Here is a 22,218-nt window from a genome sequence, read left to right as displayed (position 1 = left end):
TAGATTAGGGTGATTAGGAGTGGATACACAGACACGAGGGGAAGACAGCCATGGGAAGATGTAGGCAGAAACTTGAGTGACACAATGATACATCAAGGAACGCTGGAGATTGCTAATAGTCATCAGAAGCTGGGAAGAGGCAAGGAAGAATTCTCCCGCAGAGCCTTCAGGGCTTTTTTCTCTTCTGCTGCATGTTAGAGGAGTAAGAGTTGCCTTTGGTTACACATTAAATACACAAACACTAATGAAAGTTGGTTAGCAAAAAAATAAAAATGTCAGGGCGGCGCCTGTGGCTCAAAGGGGTAGGGTGCCAGCCCCATATGCCGGAGGTGGCAGGTTCAAACCCAGCCCTGGCCAAAAACTGCAAAAAAAAAAAAAAATGTCCATGCATACTTGTGATACCTGACACCACAGATAAGCAAAAAAAAACCCAATCCTCACAAAATCAGCATGTGGCCCACGGGCCCCAGCTTGGACACTCCTGCTTTAGAGGGAGGTTGGCCCTGCTGACACCTTGATTTTGAACTTACAGCCTCGAGAATGATGAGAGAATACACTTCTGTTAAGCTACCCAGGTTGCAGTACCGTCGGCCCTCTGGTCCACAGGCTCTGCATCTGTACAATCAGCCATGAGTAGAAAATATTCAGAAAAAACAAACAGCACAATAAAAAATAATACAGATAAAAAATGTAGTTTAATGACTACTTGTAGAACATTTACATTGTATTAGGTATTATAAGTAATCTAGAGATGATTTATATGGAGGATGTGCATAAGTTATATGCAATATGCATATACTATACCATTTTCTTTCTTTCTTTCTTTCTTTGGTTTTATTTATTTATTTATTTTTGTTTAGCAGGCCCAGGCCAGGTTTGAACCCACCACCCCTGATGCATGGGGCTGGCACTCTAACCATTGAGCGGCAGGCACCGAGCCACTATACCATTATCTATCAGGAACTTGAGTATCTACAGACCAAGGCCAGGGGTGTCCTGGAACCAATCTCCCATGACCACCAGGCGACGACTGTACTTTATTACTGCAGTGCCAGCAAAGTAATAAATTGTCATTCCACTCTCAGCTCAAAGATGCCTTCCTTACATTAGGGATTAGAATCACCTTTTCTGCCGGGGGCAGTGGCTCATGCCTGTAATCCCAGCACTGTGGGAGGCTGAAGAGAGAGAATTGCTTGAGTTCAGGAGTTCGAGATTTGCCTGAGTGAGAGTGAGACCCCCAACTCATTAAAAAAAAAAAAAAAAAAGCATCCAGGCACCTGTAATCCCAGCGGCTTCCAGAGGCTGAGGCAGCGGGATGCCCACAGCTCGAGTCTGAGGTTGCAGTGAGCTATGACGCCATTGTGCTTTGCTCAGGGCATGGGGTGGAACTCTGTCTCAACAACAACAACAAAAAGCAAAGAAATAGAAAGTAAAAAATAAAAAAAATCACCTTATCTCCTGACATAGCGTCAGGTGCTTCCTCATGATGTCTCTGGTACCTGTGGTTTCTTCTCCACTGTCTATTTCCCTACTACATGTGAGGCTTCCAAGGGCAGGCAGGAACCGGGGCATCTTTCTCAGTCACTCCTGTATGTTCAACCCGCCAAGCACTTGCAGTTGAGTGAAAGGTAGAGTTAGTAGGCAAAGGCTCTGGAGTCATCCTGTTTGATGCACCTTTACAATGGAATTGTATCTTATACTGGTTTTCCCAAAGATTAATTTAATGTCAACATTTCCAAAAGCAACTACATTTCAGCCCTGTTTGAGAGAAGTTACAAGTTTAGATGTAAGGAAACGGGTTGAAACCAAATGGAGATCCCCAAGACTCATTATTTCCTTCCGCTAAGCCACTGTCCTGAATGTTGGGGTGGTGAAAGGAATGGTCATTTTCTGCTCCTCATTGAGCATACCATGATAGGGCTGTAATAGAGAAAGGATGGTACAGTAAAAAAAAAATGGGGTGGGTGGTCATTTGTATGTGTGGGACCAGCTGAGGTCTAAGGAGACTCAGCATAATTTAAGAACCATCCCTTGGACACCTACTATACATAAACACATTTAAAAAACAAAAAATATAAAAATCTCTTAATATCATTCTTGTGCCAATTATTTGTGGAATTACAAATCCAAACATTGCCTAGGCTCACCAGGGACGTAATTTCACTGTGTGTCACATCTGTGCCTTCCTAGTGTTACTTGGATTTCTACAAAGTGTGTTAGATATTTTTAAAATAAATTGCATTCCAGTCCCTTATGTACAGTATCAGGTCAGGTACATTTTATCTTTATTGCCCAATGACCTTCAATAGGCCGAGGGTTCTTATACTTCTGTTTTCTGACTTCTTAAGGCGAACTCTTTAAATCAGGCAGGTACTAGTATGCAGGTGGGAAACTCAGGTACAAGGAGGACAAAACAAAATTTGTCTTTGGGCTCGGCGCCTGTAGTTCAGTGAGTAGGACGCCAGCTACATACACAGAGGCTGGAGGGTTCGAGTCCAGCCTGGGCCTGCTAAACAACAATGACAACTGCAACCAAAAATAGCCAGGCATTATGGCAAGTACCTGTAGTCCCAGCTGCTTGGGAGGCTGAGGCAAGAGAATTGCTTAAGCCCAAGAGTTTGAGGTTGCTGTGAGCTGTGATGCCACGGGCACTCTACCGAGGGTGGCAAAGTGAGACTCTGTCTCAAAAAAAAAAAAAAAATAAATACGTCTTTGGCTTACAAACTACCATCTCAAGATTATCTATGTAATGATTCTGGGATGATACCTTAAGCACGTAATGCCTATTATTCACCCAGTGTGGTCCAGAAAGCTGGCCATTGTTAATTGGAAAGGAGAATCTCAACATCACAGGAATTTCTCCTGTCGGAATGATTTTTCTGTTTTTATCTACTTTTGTCCAAAGTCTGTATTTCCAATCCTCCATGCCTGAACAGCAATGATGATTGAAAGCAATGATTTCCTAGGGCGGTGCCTGTGGCTCAAAGGAGTAGGGCGCTGGCCCCATATGTCAGAGGTGGCGGGTTCACGCCCAGCCCTGACCAAAAAAAAAAAAAAAAAAAAAGCAATGATTTCCTATCTTATTTTTAAGCAGTGAGTACCTTTCTTTTTAAAAGAAATTTTATTTTTAAAAATTAAGTTGGATATATTATAACCAGTTTGCAAACCACAAGACGAAGGATGTTGGAGTTGATTTTACACGTGAGGAAAATTTCCCAGGCTTCAGGATCTGAAACTCAAACTTTATTATGTAGGAAAATTAAAGCCATTTTATGTCATTGTCAATGTGGAAAGCCAAGCCAAAAGTCCTGATTTTAAAAACAGGAGTGAGGAGGGAACAGACCCTGGGTATGCTGAGAGGGAGACACTGTACTGTGTGCTTTCTAATTCCCTGCTTACAGACATTACCTCACCCAGGTCCAGGGATGGGGCCTGACTCTGTCCAAAGATCTATGGATAATGTCACCAGGTCCAACAACCTCCTGGACAGTAAGAAATGACCTTGGCTACCTTTATCATAAGCCAAGGGAAGGAGCTGGAGTCACATCCTCTCTCTACAGACAGCACAGTGCTAAAGATGCCTCCATTCTGTGGGTCTTTGGAGCCGCTGAGCTAAGCCTGTGTTTCTGTGGGGTCATGGCCGCAGAGCTCCTTCCCAGCCCTGGTGATGGAGCACGTGATAAACTCCAGGGTTGGTCTTTGCATGTGATTTTTCACCCTATCAATTCAATCAACAAAGCAGAGCAGCCTTGAAATGCTATGAATAAATATTTGAAGTTTCTGGGTTTCTTATAACCCCATTTTTCTTCTAGGGATTAAATGGGAACCAGATGAGAATGGAGTCATTGCTTTTGACTGCAGGAACAGAAAATGGTAGGCATTGGTCAAATCTCCTAGTTATTTTTTAAAAAGAAATCTTGAAGAGAGGTCAGGATTCATTTTTACTTAATTTTTTCCTGACTAGGTACATCCAGGCAGCGACTTCTCCAAAGGATGTGGTCATTTTAGTTGACGTCAGTGGCAGCATGAAAGGACTTCGTCTGACTATTGCGAAGCAAACGGTGTCGTCTATTTTGGATACGCTTGGGGATGATGACTTCTTCAACATAATTGCTGTGAGTGTAGCTGTTTTGTACTTTCTTTGCACTTAGGGTTCACTTGATCTTTTAGCAGCAATGGATTAACACTGTTATTGTTATTGGACACAGAGCATCCAGGGGCCAGGGCATGAGACCTGGTTAGCCCCGCGTGAGTTTGCAGAATCATGGACAGTGGAGGGACATTGGGAGACATTAGGGCTTTTGAGGAATTCAGTTGAACACATTACCTCTTGACCTAGCCCAGAGCCACTGTCATCTGGAATATTACCACCAGATTAGGTTTTCCTGGGGAGCCGACACCTTTTCAGAACCCTGGAGAATAGTCCTCAAAAGATTGCCTAAACCACTAGAATTTCTCACATGGAAATTAACTTTAAATAGATTAGCCTTATGATAATAATAATAATAATTGTGATCATGACACAACTAAAACGTGGAAGGCAGCTTATGGTTCTCAGACACTTTATTAGGCATTTATTAAGTGCCTACTGTGTACCTTATATTTCATTTTTTCATTATGTTCATTTTTTAGGACTCTTAGATGTTGGAGGTAGTTTGGGCATGTTTTCAGAGGGAGATACTGAGATTGAGAGAGTGTCAGTAACTTGTCCAAGGTCACAAGGTTGGGAGGGGGAGACCCAGGAACCAAGGCTGAGGCTGCTCAGTTGACATGTGGCCTGGAAATGACCACTTATTCAGATTTCTAGCCTAGTTCTTTTTCTTCCCCTGGATTCTTTGGTGTGATTCTTATCAGAGCCCTTTGGCTCCTACCACTCTTATTTTAAAGACCGTAGTGTTTCTTGATGAATTGTAGGAGTTTTATAGTTGAGTCCCTGGGGCTTTCCAGATATAGAATCATTATCATCTGTATCATCTGTGAAGAGTGACAGTTTGATCTCCTCTGATCCTATTTGCATACCCTTGATTACCTTCTCTTGCCTGATTGTGATGGCTAAGACTTCCATTACAATGTTAAAAAGCAGTGGAGATAATGGGTAACCTTGCCTGGTACCTGATCTGAGTGGAAATAATTTAAATTTAATCCATTCAACACAATATTGGCTGTGGGTTTTGCTGTAGATGGCCTCTATGAGTTTAAGAAATGTTCCTTCTGTATCTATTTTCTTAAGCGTTCTGATCAAGAAAGGATGCTGGATATTATCAAAAGCTTTTTCAGCATCAATTGAGAGAATCACATGCCAAGAACACAGTAAGTAAAGCGAGTAGACAGCCCTCAGAATGGGAGAGGATTTTTGCAGGTTATATTTCCGACAAAGGTCTAATAACCAGAATCCACAGAGAACTCAAACTTATTAATAAGAAAAGAATAAGTGATCCCATTTCATTGTGGGCAAGAGAAATGAACAGAAACTTCTCTGAAGAAGACAGGTGCACAGTCTACAGACACATGAAAAAATGCTCATCATCTTTAATCATCAGAGAAATGCAAACCAAAACCACTTTGAGATATATCTAACTCTAGTAAGAGTAGAGTTAGACGATACACCCAAAACTACAGATGTTGCCATGGATGTGGAGAAAAGGGAACACTTCTGTACTGCTGGTGGGAATGCAAGCTAGTATCTTCCTTCAGGAAAGAAGTTTGGAGAACACTCAGGGATCTAAATCTAGACCTGCCATTTGATCCTGCAATTCCTCTACTAGGTGCATATCCAAAAGACCAAAAATCACTTGGCAACAAAGATATTTGCACCAGATTGTTCATTGCAGCTCAATTCATAATTGTCAAGTCATGAAAGAAGCCCAAGTGCCCATTGACCCATGAATGGATTAATAAATTATGGTATATGTATATCATGGAATACTACCCTGTTTCCCCGAAAATAAGACAGTGTCTTATTTTAAGGTATGCTCCCAAAGATGTGCTAGGTCTTATTTTCAGGGGATGTCTTATCTTTCCTGTAAGTAGGTCTTATTTTCGGAGGATGTCTTATTTTGGGGAAAACGGGGTATGCAGCATTAAAAAGAGATGGAGACTTTACCTCTTTTATGTTTACATGGATGGAGTTGGAAAATATTCTTCTTAGTAAAGTATCTCAGGAATGGAAAAAAAATGTCAATGTACTCAGTACTACTATGAAATCAATTTATAATCACTCACACTTTCATACGAGAGATGAATCACCACTATAGCCTAGGGTAAAGGAGGGAAAGGGAGGGGATGGGAAAGGAGGGGAGTGGTTCGATAGAGGGAGGGTAATGGTGTGACCACACCTATGGAGCATATTGCAAGGGTACAAGTCAAATCTATCAAGTATAGAACACAAATGTCTTAACACTGTGATAAAGTAAATGAAGTGAAAGCTATGTTAATTAGTAGGATGTCAGCACTCCAATTTGTACAAATAATCAGCACATTGAATCCCACAAAGGCATAAATGTATTCATGATCTATGTATATATGACTTAATAAAAAAAATAATAAAGACCATAGTGACAATGAGCCTGATTCTTTTCCTTGAGTACCTGCCCTGGTGCTCAAGTGTGGTGGGCTCTTGTGCTTTTCCATGTCACATCTATTTGGGACGTGGAGTGGTTGGAGGCAGCATGGTGAGGGGGCGGAGCTTGGGTTTTGCAGTGAGGACTAAGTTTTGAATCCCAGTTCTGCCACATTTGCTGTGTGTGTTTGGGCTACCTCCTTTAATAGAAGCATCAGTCCCCTCAACTGTGAAGTGGGTGTATCTATGTTGCCCACAGAGTTGCTGCCAGGAATACCTGAGTGGATGTACCAGGGTGGAGCTGGTGTGCAGGACTCCCTGAGCCCAGGGAGCATGGGAAGGAAGGGGTGCTTAGGTGCTCCAAGGATGCGGTTGCTGTGGTCTGCTCAGACCTTTGCGCAGAGAGGGACATCATGGAACTCTGTGTCCAGGCAGCCTTCTCTGGCATGACACCCACTTGAGTATTCACTAGGCAGAAAGCAGAGGTGCTTAAGTGACATGGAGTTTCAGAGAGGATTGCTTGAACTAGAGTTCTGTACGCGTGCCTCTTCTGATGAACTCTCAGAGCAAAGGTCTCAACTGCAGGGCAACATGATTTACAGCTTCAGATTTTAAGAAGTCCTTAAGAGGAGAGAGAAAAAATAGAAAACAGAATTCCTCAGGAATAGGGTTTAGTCTTGTGTATTCATGGTTACATCCCCAACTCCTAGGACAGTGCTTGGCAAATAGCAGGAGTTTAAACATTTGTTGAATGAATAGGAACAATGGCTGCCTTCCACACAGGGCCCACTGCGTGCACACCCCTTGCTTAGTGTCCTATCCAGATTATTTTATGGAACCTTTACCCTGGCTCTGTGCCGCATGATGTGGAGACAGGCACAAAGCAGCAGAAATGACCCTGGAGAGTCACTCAGCCACTAAAAGGGACATAGTTAAGAGTCATCGATCCACAAATGGATCAATAAATTGTGGTATTTGTACACCATGGAATACTATGCAGCCTTAAAGAAAGATGGAGACCGTACCTCTTTCATGTTTACATGGATGGAGCTGGAACATATTCTTCTTAGTAAAGTGTCTTAAGAATGGAAGAAAAAGTACCCAATGTACTCACCCTTATTATGAAACTAATCTAGGACCTTCGCATGAAAGCTATAACCCAGTTACAACCTAAGAATAGGGAGAAGGGGGAAAGGGAGGGGAGGGAAGGGGGAGGGAGGTGGACAGAAGGGGGATTAATGGGATTACACCTGCGGTGCATCTTACAAGGGTATATGTGAATCTTAGTAAATGTGGAATGTAAAGGTCTTAGCAAAATAACTAAGAAAATGCCAGGAAGGCTATGTTAACTAGTGTGATGAAAATGTGTCAAACGGTCTATGAACCAAGTGTATGGTGCCCCATGATCATACTAATGTACACAGCTATGATTTAATTAAAAAAAAAAAAAAAAAAAGAGAGTCAGGCACTGGCCAGCTTTACCTCTAGCTGCTTCTGAGCAGAAGGGAAGAGAATGTAGTTGATCCAAACAACCATTCTATTATGTAATTATATGGCCCAGGGGCACAGTTCTTTGGGAGGAGACTCAGATAGTTAAAACTTAGCATTTTCTAATTAAGAACAGTTACTCTAGTCCCCAGCCTGGTTGTGAATATGCAAATATGGTTTGATCCCCACACTTCCAGAAGCATTTACAGATAAGCAGCAGCTAATTTGAGACTATCTTTCTTATTAATCTTTAATTACTCATTATAGAAATATCAGAAATTCACATAATAGGAAGAGCTAACTAATTACACCCTGAATCCTTTATCAGCCAGGATTTATTGTTCTGTTAACAAAACCAATCGATTGAAATAATCTATGTAAGTTCATTAAGATATACAAACAGTGTCAACTCAATAAAGAAGAGAGAGTGATTAAGATAATTAAAAAGTAGACATGCCAGTTATAGAATAGTTAAGAAAAAAGTTATTTTTTTATTACCCCAGTTGCCCCCTTACATAAAGAAACTCATTAGAGGTCCCAATAACCCTCACTGTACATCTGTTTGTTCGTTTTTAACAAATAATCAGCATCAAACACTATCTGAATAATTATTTTGACAACTAGAACAACGCTCTAAACTTTCTGTATTTAAAGTCTTTGTAGCAAAATCTCTGTTCCCCTAGTGGCCACAAGAATAGATCAGATATGTTAGTGAATTTATAACAGAAAACCAAAACCACAAAGGAACCATTAACAGTAACGTTTACTGGCTGATTGCTTTTTAATGTAGGCAACGTAAGTAAAAATTATAAACAGTTCAGAAATGTTCTCATTCCCCTTCTGTTCGGCACATATTCTTCTAAATTTTTCTGTGCATATGAACATATAACTTTTTCTCAAAAATAGAATCATCTGTTACAGAATATTCAGCAACTTGCTTCTACCCATTGCAATCAGATATATTTGAATAGCAGAACGTGGCATCCCGTTTTCTACTCGAGTGTGAAGCGAATGGACTCTTCAATGTAGGGAGTGCCCTGAGTGGAGTGCACAGATTTTTGCAGGGCTGGGTGTGCTTCTATTGAATAAAGCCTAGAAGCGAAATTGCTGCACCAAAGGGTATGCACATAGGGTCTACCAGAATGTTCACCAACCAGGGTATAATGTTTACACACTTACCAGCAGTTTAAGGGTTCTAAATAATAGTAGATTCATAATTGGCAAGTTTTCATTTGCATTTCCTTGAATTGTCTCTCTCAACCCCAGCATGTTTCAACATTTTTGCCTTGCTGAATTAGTTTTTTCCTCCATGAGCTCCTTCTGTTTCTAACTTGGCACAATTGCTCTCAGTAATAGGGTGTAAGTTTTCCCTCTGTCTGTTTAAAATGGTCATTTGCTACCTGTCTAGAGGGTGACACAAAGGCAGGATCTTGTAAGTGCAGAGGGAGGGGTTATTTAAAACTCTGCTCAGAAAGCCTTGCAAATCTGTTTGAATGCATTGTTCTTATCTGCTGGATTCCAGTTACTCGCAAGGACATTATCATTTCACCCTTCATTACACTATCAGCCTTTCTTTGCTTGCTTGATACACGTTTGAGGAGACATTTCAGTGTTTCAGAGGGAAATTAAGGATACAACCTTTGTTTTTAATGTTGGAAGCCCTTGTGCACTGTAGGTTTTTGTTTGTACAAATCTAATTCATCATTGCTTTGATTTTCAGTGCCCTAAAGAAGGAAAGAGGGAGATTTAAATAGTGGGAAAGACCTTCCTTACCTACTTGAACCAGTTTTGCACATATTATTAAATTGGTTGCAAATGGCAGCTTATGTATTATACAAAAAAAGCTTCTGATCCAAGTCTTTCCAGAGGAAAAAAACATAACAAGTTCATATTAAAAGTTGTTTTAGCTTTCATGGGCAAAATATTACCAAAAATCTATCTAAAAAAATTGACAAACTGATTGATAAAAGAATAGTTGAAATACGAGAGTGATTTTGTGCAGTTGAAGTTAAAATTTAAGGTCAAGCCATTGGTGCATGAAGAGAGATGTCTCTGACAAAAGAAGAGGCATATTTTCCTGATTCACTTTGAAGCCTAACTTTAAGCCATGCATTAAATTAATAATATTATCATAAAAATGAGGGTGCTCATTCTGTCCAATGCTGAAATTTGAAAAATGATTTTACAGAAGCCTAAGCCAGGCATTAAATGAACACAGCATTAACTGGGCTGATATTGTTAAATCAATTTAAATGCCTCCTGCAGCTCACATTTGTGCAAAGTTGAATTGAGGAGAGCATGATTTGTTAGTTCAAGTGAGCACTTTCTGGTGCCCTGGTTTTAATTTGCAGAATTTTCTTCAGAACTATTTCTCCAGCGCTTTGCCGGCTGTGGATCTGCTTTTTAAGGTAATCAATTCCGTATTAAAAGTATGAGGATGGTATTTTCTTTCAGTGCTCATTTGTTCTGTGCTACTAATTATGTCCAGTCCTGTTTCAAATTACATAAGGAGCTTTTGTAATGCAAAAGATCCCTGGGATGCCTTGTGTTGGTGAAACTGTTGTGAGTTCATCTGCTTCACTACATAATTCCTACACATTTTCATTCTAAAAGTTATTTAATCAAAAGTGCACCAATAAAACCATAAAAATATTTAATGGAGTCCCAGCAATTCTTGCATCTTAGATCAGTTTCTTGCATTACATGAGCATGCCAGCATTTTAATTCTATGGGGCTTTTGTGGAACTTTGGATTGGTTAAAACATACCCAGTTATTTTCTTTACTTTTTATTTATTTATCTGTTTTTTGAAAGGAGTAGAGCTTCTCATCTTATTTTTTTATTTCTGTGCCCACCATTTTTTTCTGGCTTCGTTCTTTGCCTTTTTGCATTAGTGATCTTCTCTACAATTTTACCTTTTCATTTCTTTTTCCTGTTTATTGATTAACTCAGCAAGTAAGAGGGAGCTCTCAGTGCTAAGTGCTACGGCTGCCTTTGTAAATAAGGAAGAAGGCAGATCTGCTCTCAGAAACCTTGGGTTTTGGGTGTGTGAGCACTGTGGGGGGGCAGCCAGGAAGCAAGTGCTCACAAGGCTCCCAGTACAGTGTAGCAGGTGTAGTCTTGGAGAGGAGGTGGCAAGGGGTCTGGAGTGAGCAGGGGCAGATGCACAGGAAGTGACAAAGTGTTGACTGAGTGATAAGTAGTGTAGCCCAGAAAATGTGTGAGCAGGGAAGAGACAGAGGAGGAAAGGGTTAGCAACTGAGGAGGAAAGTGCCATTCATGGTTACAGGAACCTCTCCCCCGAGAAGGAGTGTCTGGAGCATGCTGCGGTGGGAGTGAATGTGGAGGAAGCAGGCCAGGTGGGTGATGGTGAAAAGAGTGGACTGGAATGAAAAGACTGGCCAGCCATGTAGAGGAACTAGGACAGTGTCTCGAGGCCCTGGAGGGACAAGGACCAAGTCTCAGGTTCAGGATAAGGTGTGGACATGTTCCCTAAAGTTTCTCCCTCTCTGGTTAGGTCTTGCCTCATTCTCTTTTTGTGGTGACTGATGGATCATCTGCTAGGTCTGAAAGCTGCTTTCCTTCCATCCATCCAGTCTGTTTCCAACATGAAGCAAGGTTTGAATTTCTCAATGTCTTCCAGAAGCCAAAGTCATTTGTCCTCTCTCTCTGATCTTTTAGCTGTACTTTACACAAGCTGATGAGTGATATGATCCTGCACTAATGTAGAAGCTTAAGTGAACTTGGTGGGAGACTCCAGCTCATTTTGCTTTGCTTTGAGGTCCTTCAGCAAAGTTTTCTGGCCATTCATTTAATGAGAGTTGCCTTACCTATTTTAGGTCAGCAACAACATTCCCACTGGGAATTTTGCTTTGTTTTTAAAAGAGGAGGTGTGGGGAGTGCTTGAAGAGATTGGGCTGGAGGAAGGCCAAGGCTTATAGTGCATGTCTCATCCTCAGCATGTAGTTTGATGGTGAATGGGGAATAGAGAGGGCCAGTTCCTTCAAGAAGAGAGTAGTGCAATGTGGGCTAATGCCCAAGGAAGATTATGGGTTTGTCTCAAGCCTGTTCTTATTTTTGGAGGAACATTGGCAGCATCACTTTTTATCATGAAAAGGAAAAGCAGACCTTGTCTTCAGATGGAATGAACATATTCTTTTACCAACTAATACAAGAAAGAGTCATTCATAATCACTCCACCACCATGATCATGGAGAAATTTAAACAGTGTTTTATGTCCCTGGCACGCAGTAGGAATAATGGGTCTCGTGGAGAATGCTTACTAGATGACAATCTGACAGTGAGGTGGCTACTCCATCTTGGTTCCCATGTAGCCAAATACCCAGGTTCCTGGGAGGTTCAGAGAGTGGCTTCTGTCTCAGGCATTTAGACAGTCACATGTGCCTGATGGCACTGAAATTTTAGAGCATTTAGTCTCCAGTAAATGCAGTCTATGCTTTTCAGAGGAGGCCAAGAGCACGGGATCCCTGGTCCCAAGAGTGGGTCACTTTGCTGTCCCCTGTACCTCCTTCCTACTCAGCAAGCCCCAGCTCCAGGTGGAGGTGTCATCTGTTGGCCTTCCTCTTTACTTAGCATACATCACATTTACTACATATTTTCTTTTTTGGTGCACCTGTACACATGTGCCCAGATGCCTTCTTTCACTTCCTTACATGCCAGGCGCTGTGTTGATTACTGAATGATCTCAGTTCATCCTGACAGCGAGATGCAGTTAGAATCCCAGAGCAAATCCTGGTAGAACAGTCAAGAATTATAAGTAGCAAAGAGGATGAAGCAAGATCTGACTGAGGGCAGGATTACCCCGCTAGTGTGTGGCAGAATCAGGATTTGAACCCAGGTCTGTCTGCCTCCATTGCATTAGTTGCACTGCTCTCCCCTAGTGTGAATCAGAAGAGGAAAGCCAACCAGGAAAGAGGAGGGGAAGGAAAGCTAACAGTGACCAAGTCCCTGCATGCTAGCTTACGGCTTCAAAGCTTTTCAAGGGCTGAAAGTTCTTTGTCCATCTCCTTACCATGCAATTGGTGGGCTGGACTGGACTCTGTCCAGGGCTTCCTGGGCCTTCTCCTATCCCTGTAAGAGAATCTTCCCATTTCCCAGAAATCTGCAGGAAGGACTAACCACTCTGGCTAGACTGGAGAAGGCTGAGTGCCTTTTTGGTGGGAAGTATAACCAAATAACAGAAGGACTTTGCCCCTGGATGGTGCTGATGTGCGTTGCATCCTTTTCTTCCTCAGACTGTTGATAGCAGATTGAGTAAGGACTAAGGAGGGCTATTTATAATGCTGTTGTGTCTTGGGGAAGAGGTGACCAGATCTTCAGTTGTAAATTGATATGGCCATCCTCCGTTGTTATTTTACAAAACAGAAGTCTAGGGAACATACATAAAAATGCAGGAGCTGAAAGCCTTCCAAATGGAGAGCTGTCAGGAGTCTGGAAGCAGGTGCGTGTGCAGGGCGTCCTGCGTGACCCTTGGAAGGAGCCACTGGGCAGTGCAATGAGCGTGCACAGCTGTGGGCCTCTGTGACCCAGCAGCCTGGTGTGCACTGTCCGCTTACACATGGCTGAGCCCCACTCCCTTCAGTGATACAGACCAGATTGCTCGGCATAGCTTTATCCTTATGTAGTCAAGGGAAATTAGTCAACTGCAAGCTTGGATGATGCCACTAACAAGCTGGCTGGGGTTCAGAAGAGCAGATTCCTCCACAGAGGCCACAGCGCACAGTGATGGTGAGCATGGTTTTGATTACTGCACATGTACCTCCCTGATGAGAGAAGACCAACTTCTTGGTCTTTTTGACTTTTAAACCTCTTCTGCGGCCTCCACATGCACAGATTTTTACAAAAGCACAGCAGTTTCAGGTCTGTTGCCTCACTGATATCTACAGGGGAGGCCCTGGAGGGTAAACAAAAGGTGAATTAGCATCTTCTTATGCATATAGATGGAGGATCAGAGAAGTTTAGTGACTTTCCCAAAGCCACATAGTGAATGTAGGGTAGAGGCAAACCCAAGTTCAACCCCCAAAATCAACTTGGAGAGTGTGTAGTATACAGAATGACAATGGAGTTTTTAAATTTACTTGGAAAATGGAGAAATTAGAACCCAGGTGGGAATATCAGGAGATCTGGAGCTTTAAGTTACAGAGCAGATGAAGAAAGGTTGGCTCAGCCCCCTGGATCTAAGACTCGTGTGAGACGCCTGGAGGGGCAGCCGCAGCCTTGGTGCAGTGGTTCAGTGGTGTCTTCAAGGACCCACACTGGCTCCGGCTTCCTGCTCTGTCTTCCTTGGGCTTTGCTTTCCATTCTCTGTTTTGCCACCGCATGGTTGCAAATGGCTGCTGCAAATCCATAATATCATTCTAAGCAGAAAGGAAGGAATGAGTGTAGAAGAACTTTCCTTGATGGCCGGAGAGTTTCCCTGAAACTGCCCAGAAAACTTCCTCTGAAGCAGCAGTTCTCAACCTTCCTAAGGCCACGACCCTTTAATACAGTTCCTCATGTTGTGGTGACCCCCAACCATAATTATTTTCGTTGCTACTTCCTAACTGTAATTTTGCTACTGTTATGAATCGTAATGTCAATATCTAATATTAACTGACCCCTATGAAAGGGTCGTTCGACCCCTAAAGGAGTGGCGACCCACAGGTTGAGAACCGCTGCCCGAAGTCTCACTGCTGGGAGTGGGGTCATTGCACCACTCCTAGCTGCAAGGCAGGCAGTGAAAGCCTGTGTGTAGCAGAGGGGGACCAGACGGTTGGGAACGGCTAAGACCTATTATGCTTCAGGCTTTGGGATTGGGCATGTTGTCACCTTGAACCAAATCAGTCACGAGGGGGCGAAATACAAAAAAGGCCGGTCCAGTGGCGGCCAAGACCCTTGTAGGAGTTTTTCTTTATGCTGAACTGAGCAACTGCTGCCTGCATCCTGAGATGACATTCCATTTGTTGATTGAAAGTCATACTCTCAATTCTCAGGGGTTAATTTCAGAACTGCATACATATATATATATTTTTCATCCCTCATCAGAGGATATTTAAGGCCTAAGACCACTGGGGCATTATTTTTCAAATGCTCTCATATGACAAAGATTAAAGGAAGAGAAAGAGGCTGCGTGTTTGGAGATTAAGGAGGAGAGGCTGGGGCCTGTGAGGTCAGACTATCTGGATTTGAATTTGAATTTTCTACCCCTTACTTAGTCCCTGGTATCTTTGGGCAAGTCAGTCATCCATGTGTTGCTTCAGTTTCTTCATGGGTAAAGGGGGGGTGAAGTACTTTCCACATGAGGCACAGATGATGTTTCCCTGGGTCTAGATGAAGGAAGTGCTCAGTAGCAGCTAATTGCCAATATCAGTATCGTCACTGCTCCTGCTTGCTTAGTAAGCGTGTCTGCGTGGGAAACCCACTAGCTACAGGGCTAGCCCCTCTTCAGTTCAGCCCTACAGTGCATCCAGAGCCATGGCCCTGAGCTCACCTCTTTATTTCCTGACTCCCCTGCTCACAGCCCTGCGTGGTCCTCGCTGACCACGGTCTTAAAGTGCAAGAACTGAGCCTGTGACACACAGTTCTGTCTCTTGCCTCAGGAGCTCTGGGCTCTTTTGGCCACTAAAGTGGAAATACCACGACCCTATTGGGCACTTAATGTGGGTCCAGCCCTGTGTTTGCCATTGAGACCACCCTGAGTGTACAGATGTGGTCCTCAGTGATGTGGCGGGGAGTCCAGGCAGCAGGTAATTGGGATCTGCTGGGTGTCTACAGAAAGAAGAGGGGACTAAAGTGTGCCTAACCTGCACCAGAGGCTTCCTTCCAGAGTGGAAGGAGCTGACCCCGTGGATGTGCAGGAGTTAGCCAGAGAGGAGAGAGGTCAGAGCAAGGGTTCTGGGAAGAGGGCCCACTTGGGGGTAGGGGGAGAAGAAAGAGATGGAATAGATCAAAGGATAGGAAGAGAATCAAGGCTGTACAGGACCAAGGGAAGATGCTGGATGGTCAGGGCAAAGCCCTAGGCAGGGTCAACTGCAGAGGGATGGGGAGCTGAGAAGGGGTTAATGAGAGGCACCATCATCAGGTTTATGTTCTGGAAGGACCAGCCTAGCTGCCGGCCAGAGAATCATATCTGACCAGAGAAATGAAGATAGTAATAAGAATACTCAAATTCTACTTCCTGCTTTTGAGATTTGGATAAAAATAAAGGGCCATATTCTGGGATGAAAGTGAGGGACACAGAGGCATTGGTGATGTGTGAGAGCATTTACTCTGACGTGTACCTCCCAGAGTGACCGGGGAGCATCAAGACTTCTTTTTTTCCCCCTTCTGTCCCACTCATGTGTGACTTTCATGAGTCCCTTGGTTCTATGAAGCTAAAGATGGGAGCTGTGGCTGTATTCACCCAACTCCGGGACGCTCTTCAGATCCCTCCTGGTCCTTGGGCCATGCTGAAGGACCTGCCAGTGTTTGGAGCCAACCCAAGGGATGGTCAGTTAACAGTGTGCACCCTCGACCCCACCATACACCCCACCATATACCAGCATGTACTCTAGAAGTTTTTCTTTCAAGAAAAAAAAGAATAAAGTCTGTGTTTAGCACTTAATTATAATTGGCTATAGGGGTACCCATGGGGAAAGTCACTTTATGGCAATCAATTGAGTCTGATTATGCAGCTTTTTTGTTTGTGTATTTATTTCTTTAAATTATTAATTACTTCCCTTCAAGTCCTTAATTGAGTGCTTCCTCTTGGCTTTTTCTCCCCTGTGCAGTATAATGAGGAGCTTCACTATGTGGAACCTTGCCTGAATGGGACCTTGGTGCAAGCTGACAGGACAAACAAGGAGGTAAGGGCTGTGCAGGAAGGCAGCAGAAGGGGTCATGGCACACCCTGCCTCCCCCACAGTGATTGTTTACAATGAGCTGTCTTTGTTAAAAAAATAAATAAAACCACCAATGGTCTGCCCTTCTACTGAGCGTCTAGAGCCCCAGTGTGCAGGGGCTCAGATAAAGGCATGGCACAACAGTAATGATGTTGGCTTCAGGTGCTTGCTATTCTGAGAAAATGCGTTGACTTTTCCCCTCTTGCTCTAAGCACATCTTGTTTTGTGTTTGACACCTATGTTGATACTCTTGAAAGAATATGGCTTTTGCTGAGATTTTAAGAAAAATTGAACCCACTGGTTATTTCCCTTGTACATCTCACCATTGATGACGTAATCATTGGGATAGCTTTGGGGTAACTTGTCTCCTGATTAGCAGGTAAGTCTTACTAGGATAGGAACACATCGTCTATTCCATGAATTATTTGGAAAGAAAAGGAAGATATGTTAAAGGAGAATCTTAAGAAATGGGATAGAAGTTTCCCTTCCAGTGGAGCATTCTAGGACAATTTCAAAAATAGATTTCTATAAAATAAATCCTGTTTCCTTTGGCCACTTTTAAATATGTCAGTATAACTGCCAGATCCAACATTCCACTACCCCTCCAGGGCCACTTGATAGTTGATGTTGAAGGTGTTCTGTGGCCGCAGCCAAGTCACACATGGGACTCACATCACAGGGGTCCTTGCCCATACTGTTGCCTGCCTCAATATGCTGTTCTTCCCCAGAGGGCGGCTGTGAGTGATTCCTCAGTAGGCTTTTGTGAGACACTACACATGTGTGGGAGAGAACTCTCTGGCCCAAGTGGGGATTGCTCCTGGTGCTACCTTAGATGCAGGTGGCAGAAGCACTTGATCTGTGTGGGAATGAATAACAGAGGATTGGGAGAAAATCATTCCAATTGGAACACAGAGTAAGAAGGAAAAGTTTTGGCCAGTAAAGAGGAAATACCATGATTCTGTCGAGCTTCAACTTGAGGAGGGGAAGAAGCACCATAATGAGCTTTATATTTAGAAGGGAGAAACCAAATAGATTGTGGGTTAAAGAAAGAGTGTATCCTGGGAATATTCATTGGTGGGTTGTCTAGGCTAAGGTAGGAAAGTGACTTAAATCTACATCCAAATTTCTCTAGGGATTTTTCCCCTTGTTTGGTCATAGCAAGAGTGAAAATTTCACCCCTTTTCCAGTGTTGTAACTTTTGAAATATCCACCAGTGCTTCAAATATGTGTTCAGTGCTGGTGTTGGCAACATCAAATAGGAGACTTAAATGACCAGAGCCTTCCCTCATGGCTTCCCAAAGGAAGAAGGACAGTATGAGCTGTGGAGGTATGGAGGTCTATGAATGAAAGAGATTGCTAAAGGAAATGGACTAAGAACTTACTTTAAATTGCTTTTGAATTTATGGATATAGAAGACTCCCATAGTTTTGAATATAAAAAGTAATCTGAATTTCTAATTCGGCCAGTATTAAGTAGACACATTCCAATTAGGTTCTTCGCCTTATAATAAAAACTCCTGTACAATATGTAATAAACAAATACAAGTTGAGTATCCTTTATCCAAAATGCTTGGGACCCATGCTTCAGATTTTGGATTTTTTTTTCATATTTGGTAATATTTGCTTTATACTTCATGATGAAGCATTCCTAATCTGAAAATCCAAAATCTGAAATGCTCCAGTGAGCATTTTCTTTGTCCATGACCTTTGAGCATCATGTTAGTGGTCAAAAAGTTTTGGATTAGAATATTTTGTATTTCAGATTTTGGACTTTTGGTTTAAGGATGCTTAGCCGATATAGGAAGACTCTGGGAACTGGGAAGGAAAAGGTTCAATGCCCAGGGGCTTTCGGGCTTAGAGACATGCAGGTGAATTCCCTGGGTTTCCTTATTGGCTCCAATATATCCCAAATAGATCACCCCAGAATCCTGCCACTTGTACCAATAACAAGCACAGACAAAAAAAAAAAAAAAAAAAAGCTCCAGAAAATCCTATTCCTTGTAGCCAAAGGACCAGAGAAAACTTTTGTAATGATACCTTTATTACTCCTGCCAAACAGAACAACCAACTCTCTGTGATTTCAGTGGCACCAAACCACAGAGGTTGATCAGCATCCCACCCATACCCACTTAGCCCTGGTGCTATATCTCAGCAGAAATTGACTGCTAAGAAAAAAGATTGTATCATTATATATAATCCATAATGCCCAGAATACAATTGAAAGTCTCTTTTTATTTCAAGAGCCAGGAGAATAAGAAAAGATAATCAACAGAAGCCAATATTGACATTAATCAGACATTGGCATTATTGCTTCAACCAGCAATTAGGACTTCTCCTGAAATAAATGAAAAAACAGAAAATATCACAAAGAAATGAAAGTTATAAAATAGAGCCAAATGGAAATTATAGAACTGAAAAATATGATCACCAAAATAAAAGCTCAGTGGATTAGCTCAACAGCAGAGTGACAATGAGAGTGGATGGAATCAATGGATTTCAGGACAGGTCAATAGAAATTACCTTGTTTGAACAACAGAGTAAATAAATTGGAATAAAATGAAGAGAGTCTCAGGGGCATGTGGAACAAGAGAAGGAGAGCTAGCATTTATAACATCAAAGTCCCAGAAGAGAGAGAGAGAGAATAGGGCTGAATAGGTATTTAAAAATATATTGGTTGAAACTCCTTTTATGAAAGGCATAAACGTACATATTCAAGAGGTTACGTAAACTCCAAATAGGATAAACCCAGTTAAATCCATGCTCCCAAATATATCATAAACATGATTAGGTAAGAAAGATCTTGAAAGCATCCAGAGAAAGGACACATCACTTATATGGAACATCAGTAGGACAGCAGATTCCTTATATGAAATTGTGGAGACCAGAGAGAAGTAGCATAGCATTTTTCAAGTACTAAATAAAAAGAACTGTCAGCCATGTGTGGTGTTTCACGCCTGTAATCCCAGCACTCTGGGAGGCTAAAGAGAGAGAATCACTTGAGCTCAGGAGTTTGAGGCCAGCCTGAGCAAGAGCAAGACCCAATCTCTACTACAAATAGAAAAATTAGCTGAGCATAGTTGTGGATGCCTGTACTCTCATCACTAAGGAATCTGAGGCAGGAGGATTACTTGAGCCCAGTAGTTCGAGGTTGCTGTCATATTCTATCCTAGGCAACAGAGTAAGACTCTGTCTCAAAAAGTCAATCAATTAAAATTAAAATAAAAAATTAAAAAAGAACTGTCAATCTAGGATTCTATGGCCACTAAAATTATCCTTCAGGATAATCAGGATAAGTCATCCTCAAATAAAGGAAAACTATAAGAATTTATTGCCTGCAAACCAACCCTTAAAGAATATCTAAAAGAAATTCTCTAAACAAAGTAAATAAGAGAAAGAGATTTGGGGTTTTATAAAGGAAAGAAGAATGTAGGGTTGGGTAAAAAATAGGGGTAAGTATCATAGATTATCCTAATTTTTAGGAGATTCTTAAATTATATTGTAAAGTTGACACAAAAATTAGAACATTGTCTAATGTGGTGCCTGATGTTTGTTGAGGAAATACTTAAGACGTTATATTTTTAGAATGTGAAGGGTAAAGGGACCTAAATAAAAGTAAGTTTTCTGTACTTCACTGGAAGTAGTAAATGTTGATATGAGTAGACTGTGAAAAATTATGTATTCATGTTGTAACACCTAGGGCAACCATTAAGAAAATAGCACAAAGTTATACTTAAAAATTAACTCAGCCACTTGGGAGGCTGAGGTGGGAGGATCAGCCTTGAAACTAACCCAGGCAACACAGTGAAACTCTGTCTTAACCCCTCCCCACTAATAAAAAAAAAAAAATAACAAGTTAAGTATCTCATAGGAGCATTAGGAAAAAAAAGAAACAGAGGAATTAGAAAGAGAGACTAAACAAGAAAAAAAATTGGTAGACATAAACCCTAATATAAAATTAATTACCTTAAATATAAATGGTCTGAACACCACCGATGAAAAGACAAAGATTGAGTGGATAAAAAACACAAGCAAACATGATCTAATCATCTGCCAACTGTAAAAAACTCATTTGAAATATAATGACATAGATATGTCAAAAAGATAGGAAAAATATAGCATGTAAACAATCTTTTTTTTATATTTTTATTTATTTTATTTTATTTATTTTTTTTTTTATTGTTAAATCATAGCTGTGTACGTTAGTGCAATCAAGGGGTTCAATGTGCTGGTTTCATATACAATCTGAAATATTTTAAAACCAGGAATGGTTATAGTAATTTTCAAAACAAAGAAAATTACTGGAGACAAAGAGGGAAATTACATAATGATAAAAAAAAAAAAAAACAATCACCTAGGAAAAAATAACACTCCTAAATGTGTTTGAACCAAAATATACAGATTCAAAATGCACATAGAGAAACAACTAATAGAGCTAAGAGTTTGTTTACAATTGCAATTGGAGACCTGCACATTCCACAGTCAGAAAGTGATAGACTTCTAAACAGAAAATTAACAAGGTTATAGAATAACTGAACAATAACCAGTAAGATCTAAATGACATTTATAGAACACTCTATCTAACAACAGCAGAATACACATTCTTTTTAAGCATTTACGGAGTGTTAACCAAGATAAAACATATCCGGGGTCTTACTAGAAACCTAAAAAATTTTAAAGTTTTCAAGTTATACAGAGCATGATTTCTGATGAAATTGGAGTCACAGGAAAAATCAATAACAGAAGGATAGTAGAAAAATTAAACAATATACTACTAAATAATCTATGGGTCAAGGAGGAAATTTTAAAGGAAATTTAAAAAGTGTAAAAGTGAATCAAAATGAAAACAACATATCAAATATGTGAAACAAAACTGATAACAGTGTTGGAAGAGAAATTAATAGCACAATACACTTAATGTTCAAAAGAGGAAACTTCTCAAATTAATAATCGAAGTTCTTATGTCAGGAAAAATAGAGCAAAATAAAACCAAAGCAAGAAGGAAGGAAATAATAAAGAGGAAAGTCAATTAAACTGAAACAGAAAAATCAATGACACCAAAAGATGGTTCTTAAAGAACAAAATCAATAAAACTAATAACCCTCTAGCAAGATGGGCCGAAATTAAGGGAGAAGACAGATCACCAATATCAGGAATGAAACACTGTCAGGAGTGTGCTGAACCTGCAGTCATTAGAAGGATAATAAAGGAGTATTATAAACAATTTTACACTCGTGAATTCAATGACTTAGAAGTGTATCTAATTCTCAAAAACCGAAAAGTACCAAAATCCAACC

At 41.2% G+C, this 22,218-nt stretch overlaps 1 protein-coding gene across 2 annotated transcripts in view; it reads left to right on the top strand.

The window, feature by feature from the left end:
* Positions 1-22,218, top strand: part of CACNA2D3 (calcium voltage-gated channel auxiliary subunit alpha2delta 3) — a 913,362-nt gene that overhangs the window by 419,425 nt on the left and 471,719 nt on the right. For both annotated transcript variants that reach the window (XM_053599985.1, XM_053599984.1), the window contains exons 7-9: positions 3,813-3,873; positions 3,965-4,115; positions 16,815-16,889. In XM_053599985.1, coding sequence (XP_053455960.1) covers positions 3,813-3,873; positions 3,965-4,115; positions 16,815-16,889 — 287 coding nt within the window. The remainder of the gene's footprint in view (positions 1-3,812; positions 3,874-3,964; positions 4,116-16,814; positions 16,890-22,218) is intronic.

The sequence above is a fragment of the Nycticebus coucang genome, chromosome 8 (assembly GCF_027406575.1).
Source record: "Nycticebus coucang isolate mNycCou1 chromosome 8, mNycCou1.pri, whole genome shotgun sequence".
NCBI classification, from domain to species: Eukaryota; Metazoa; Chordata; class Mammalia; order Primates; family Lorisidae; genus Nycticebus; species Nycticebus coucang.
Note: the sequence above shows the minus strand (reverse complement) of the source record. Positions and strands in the feature narration are given on the sequence as shown.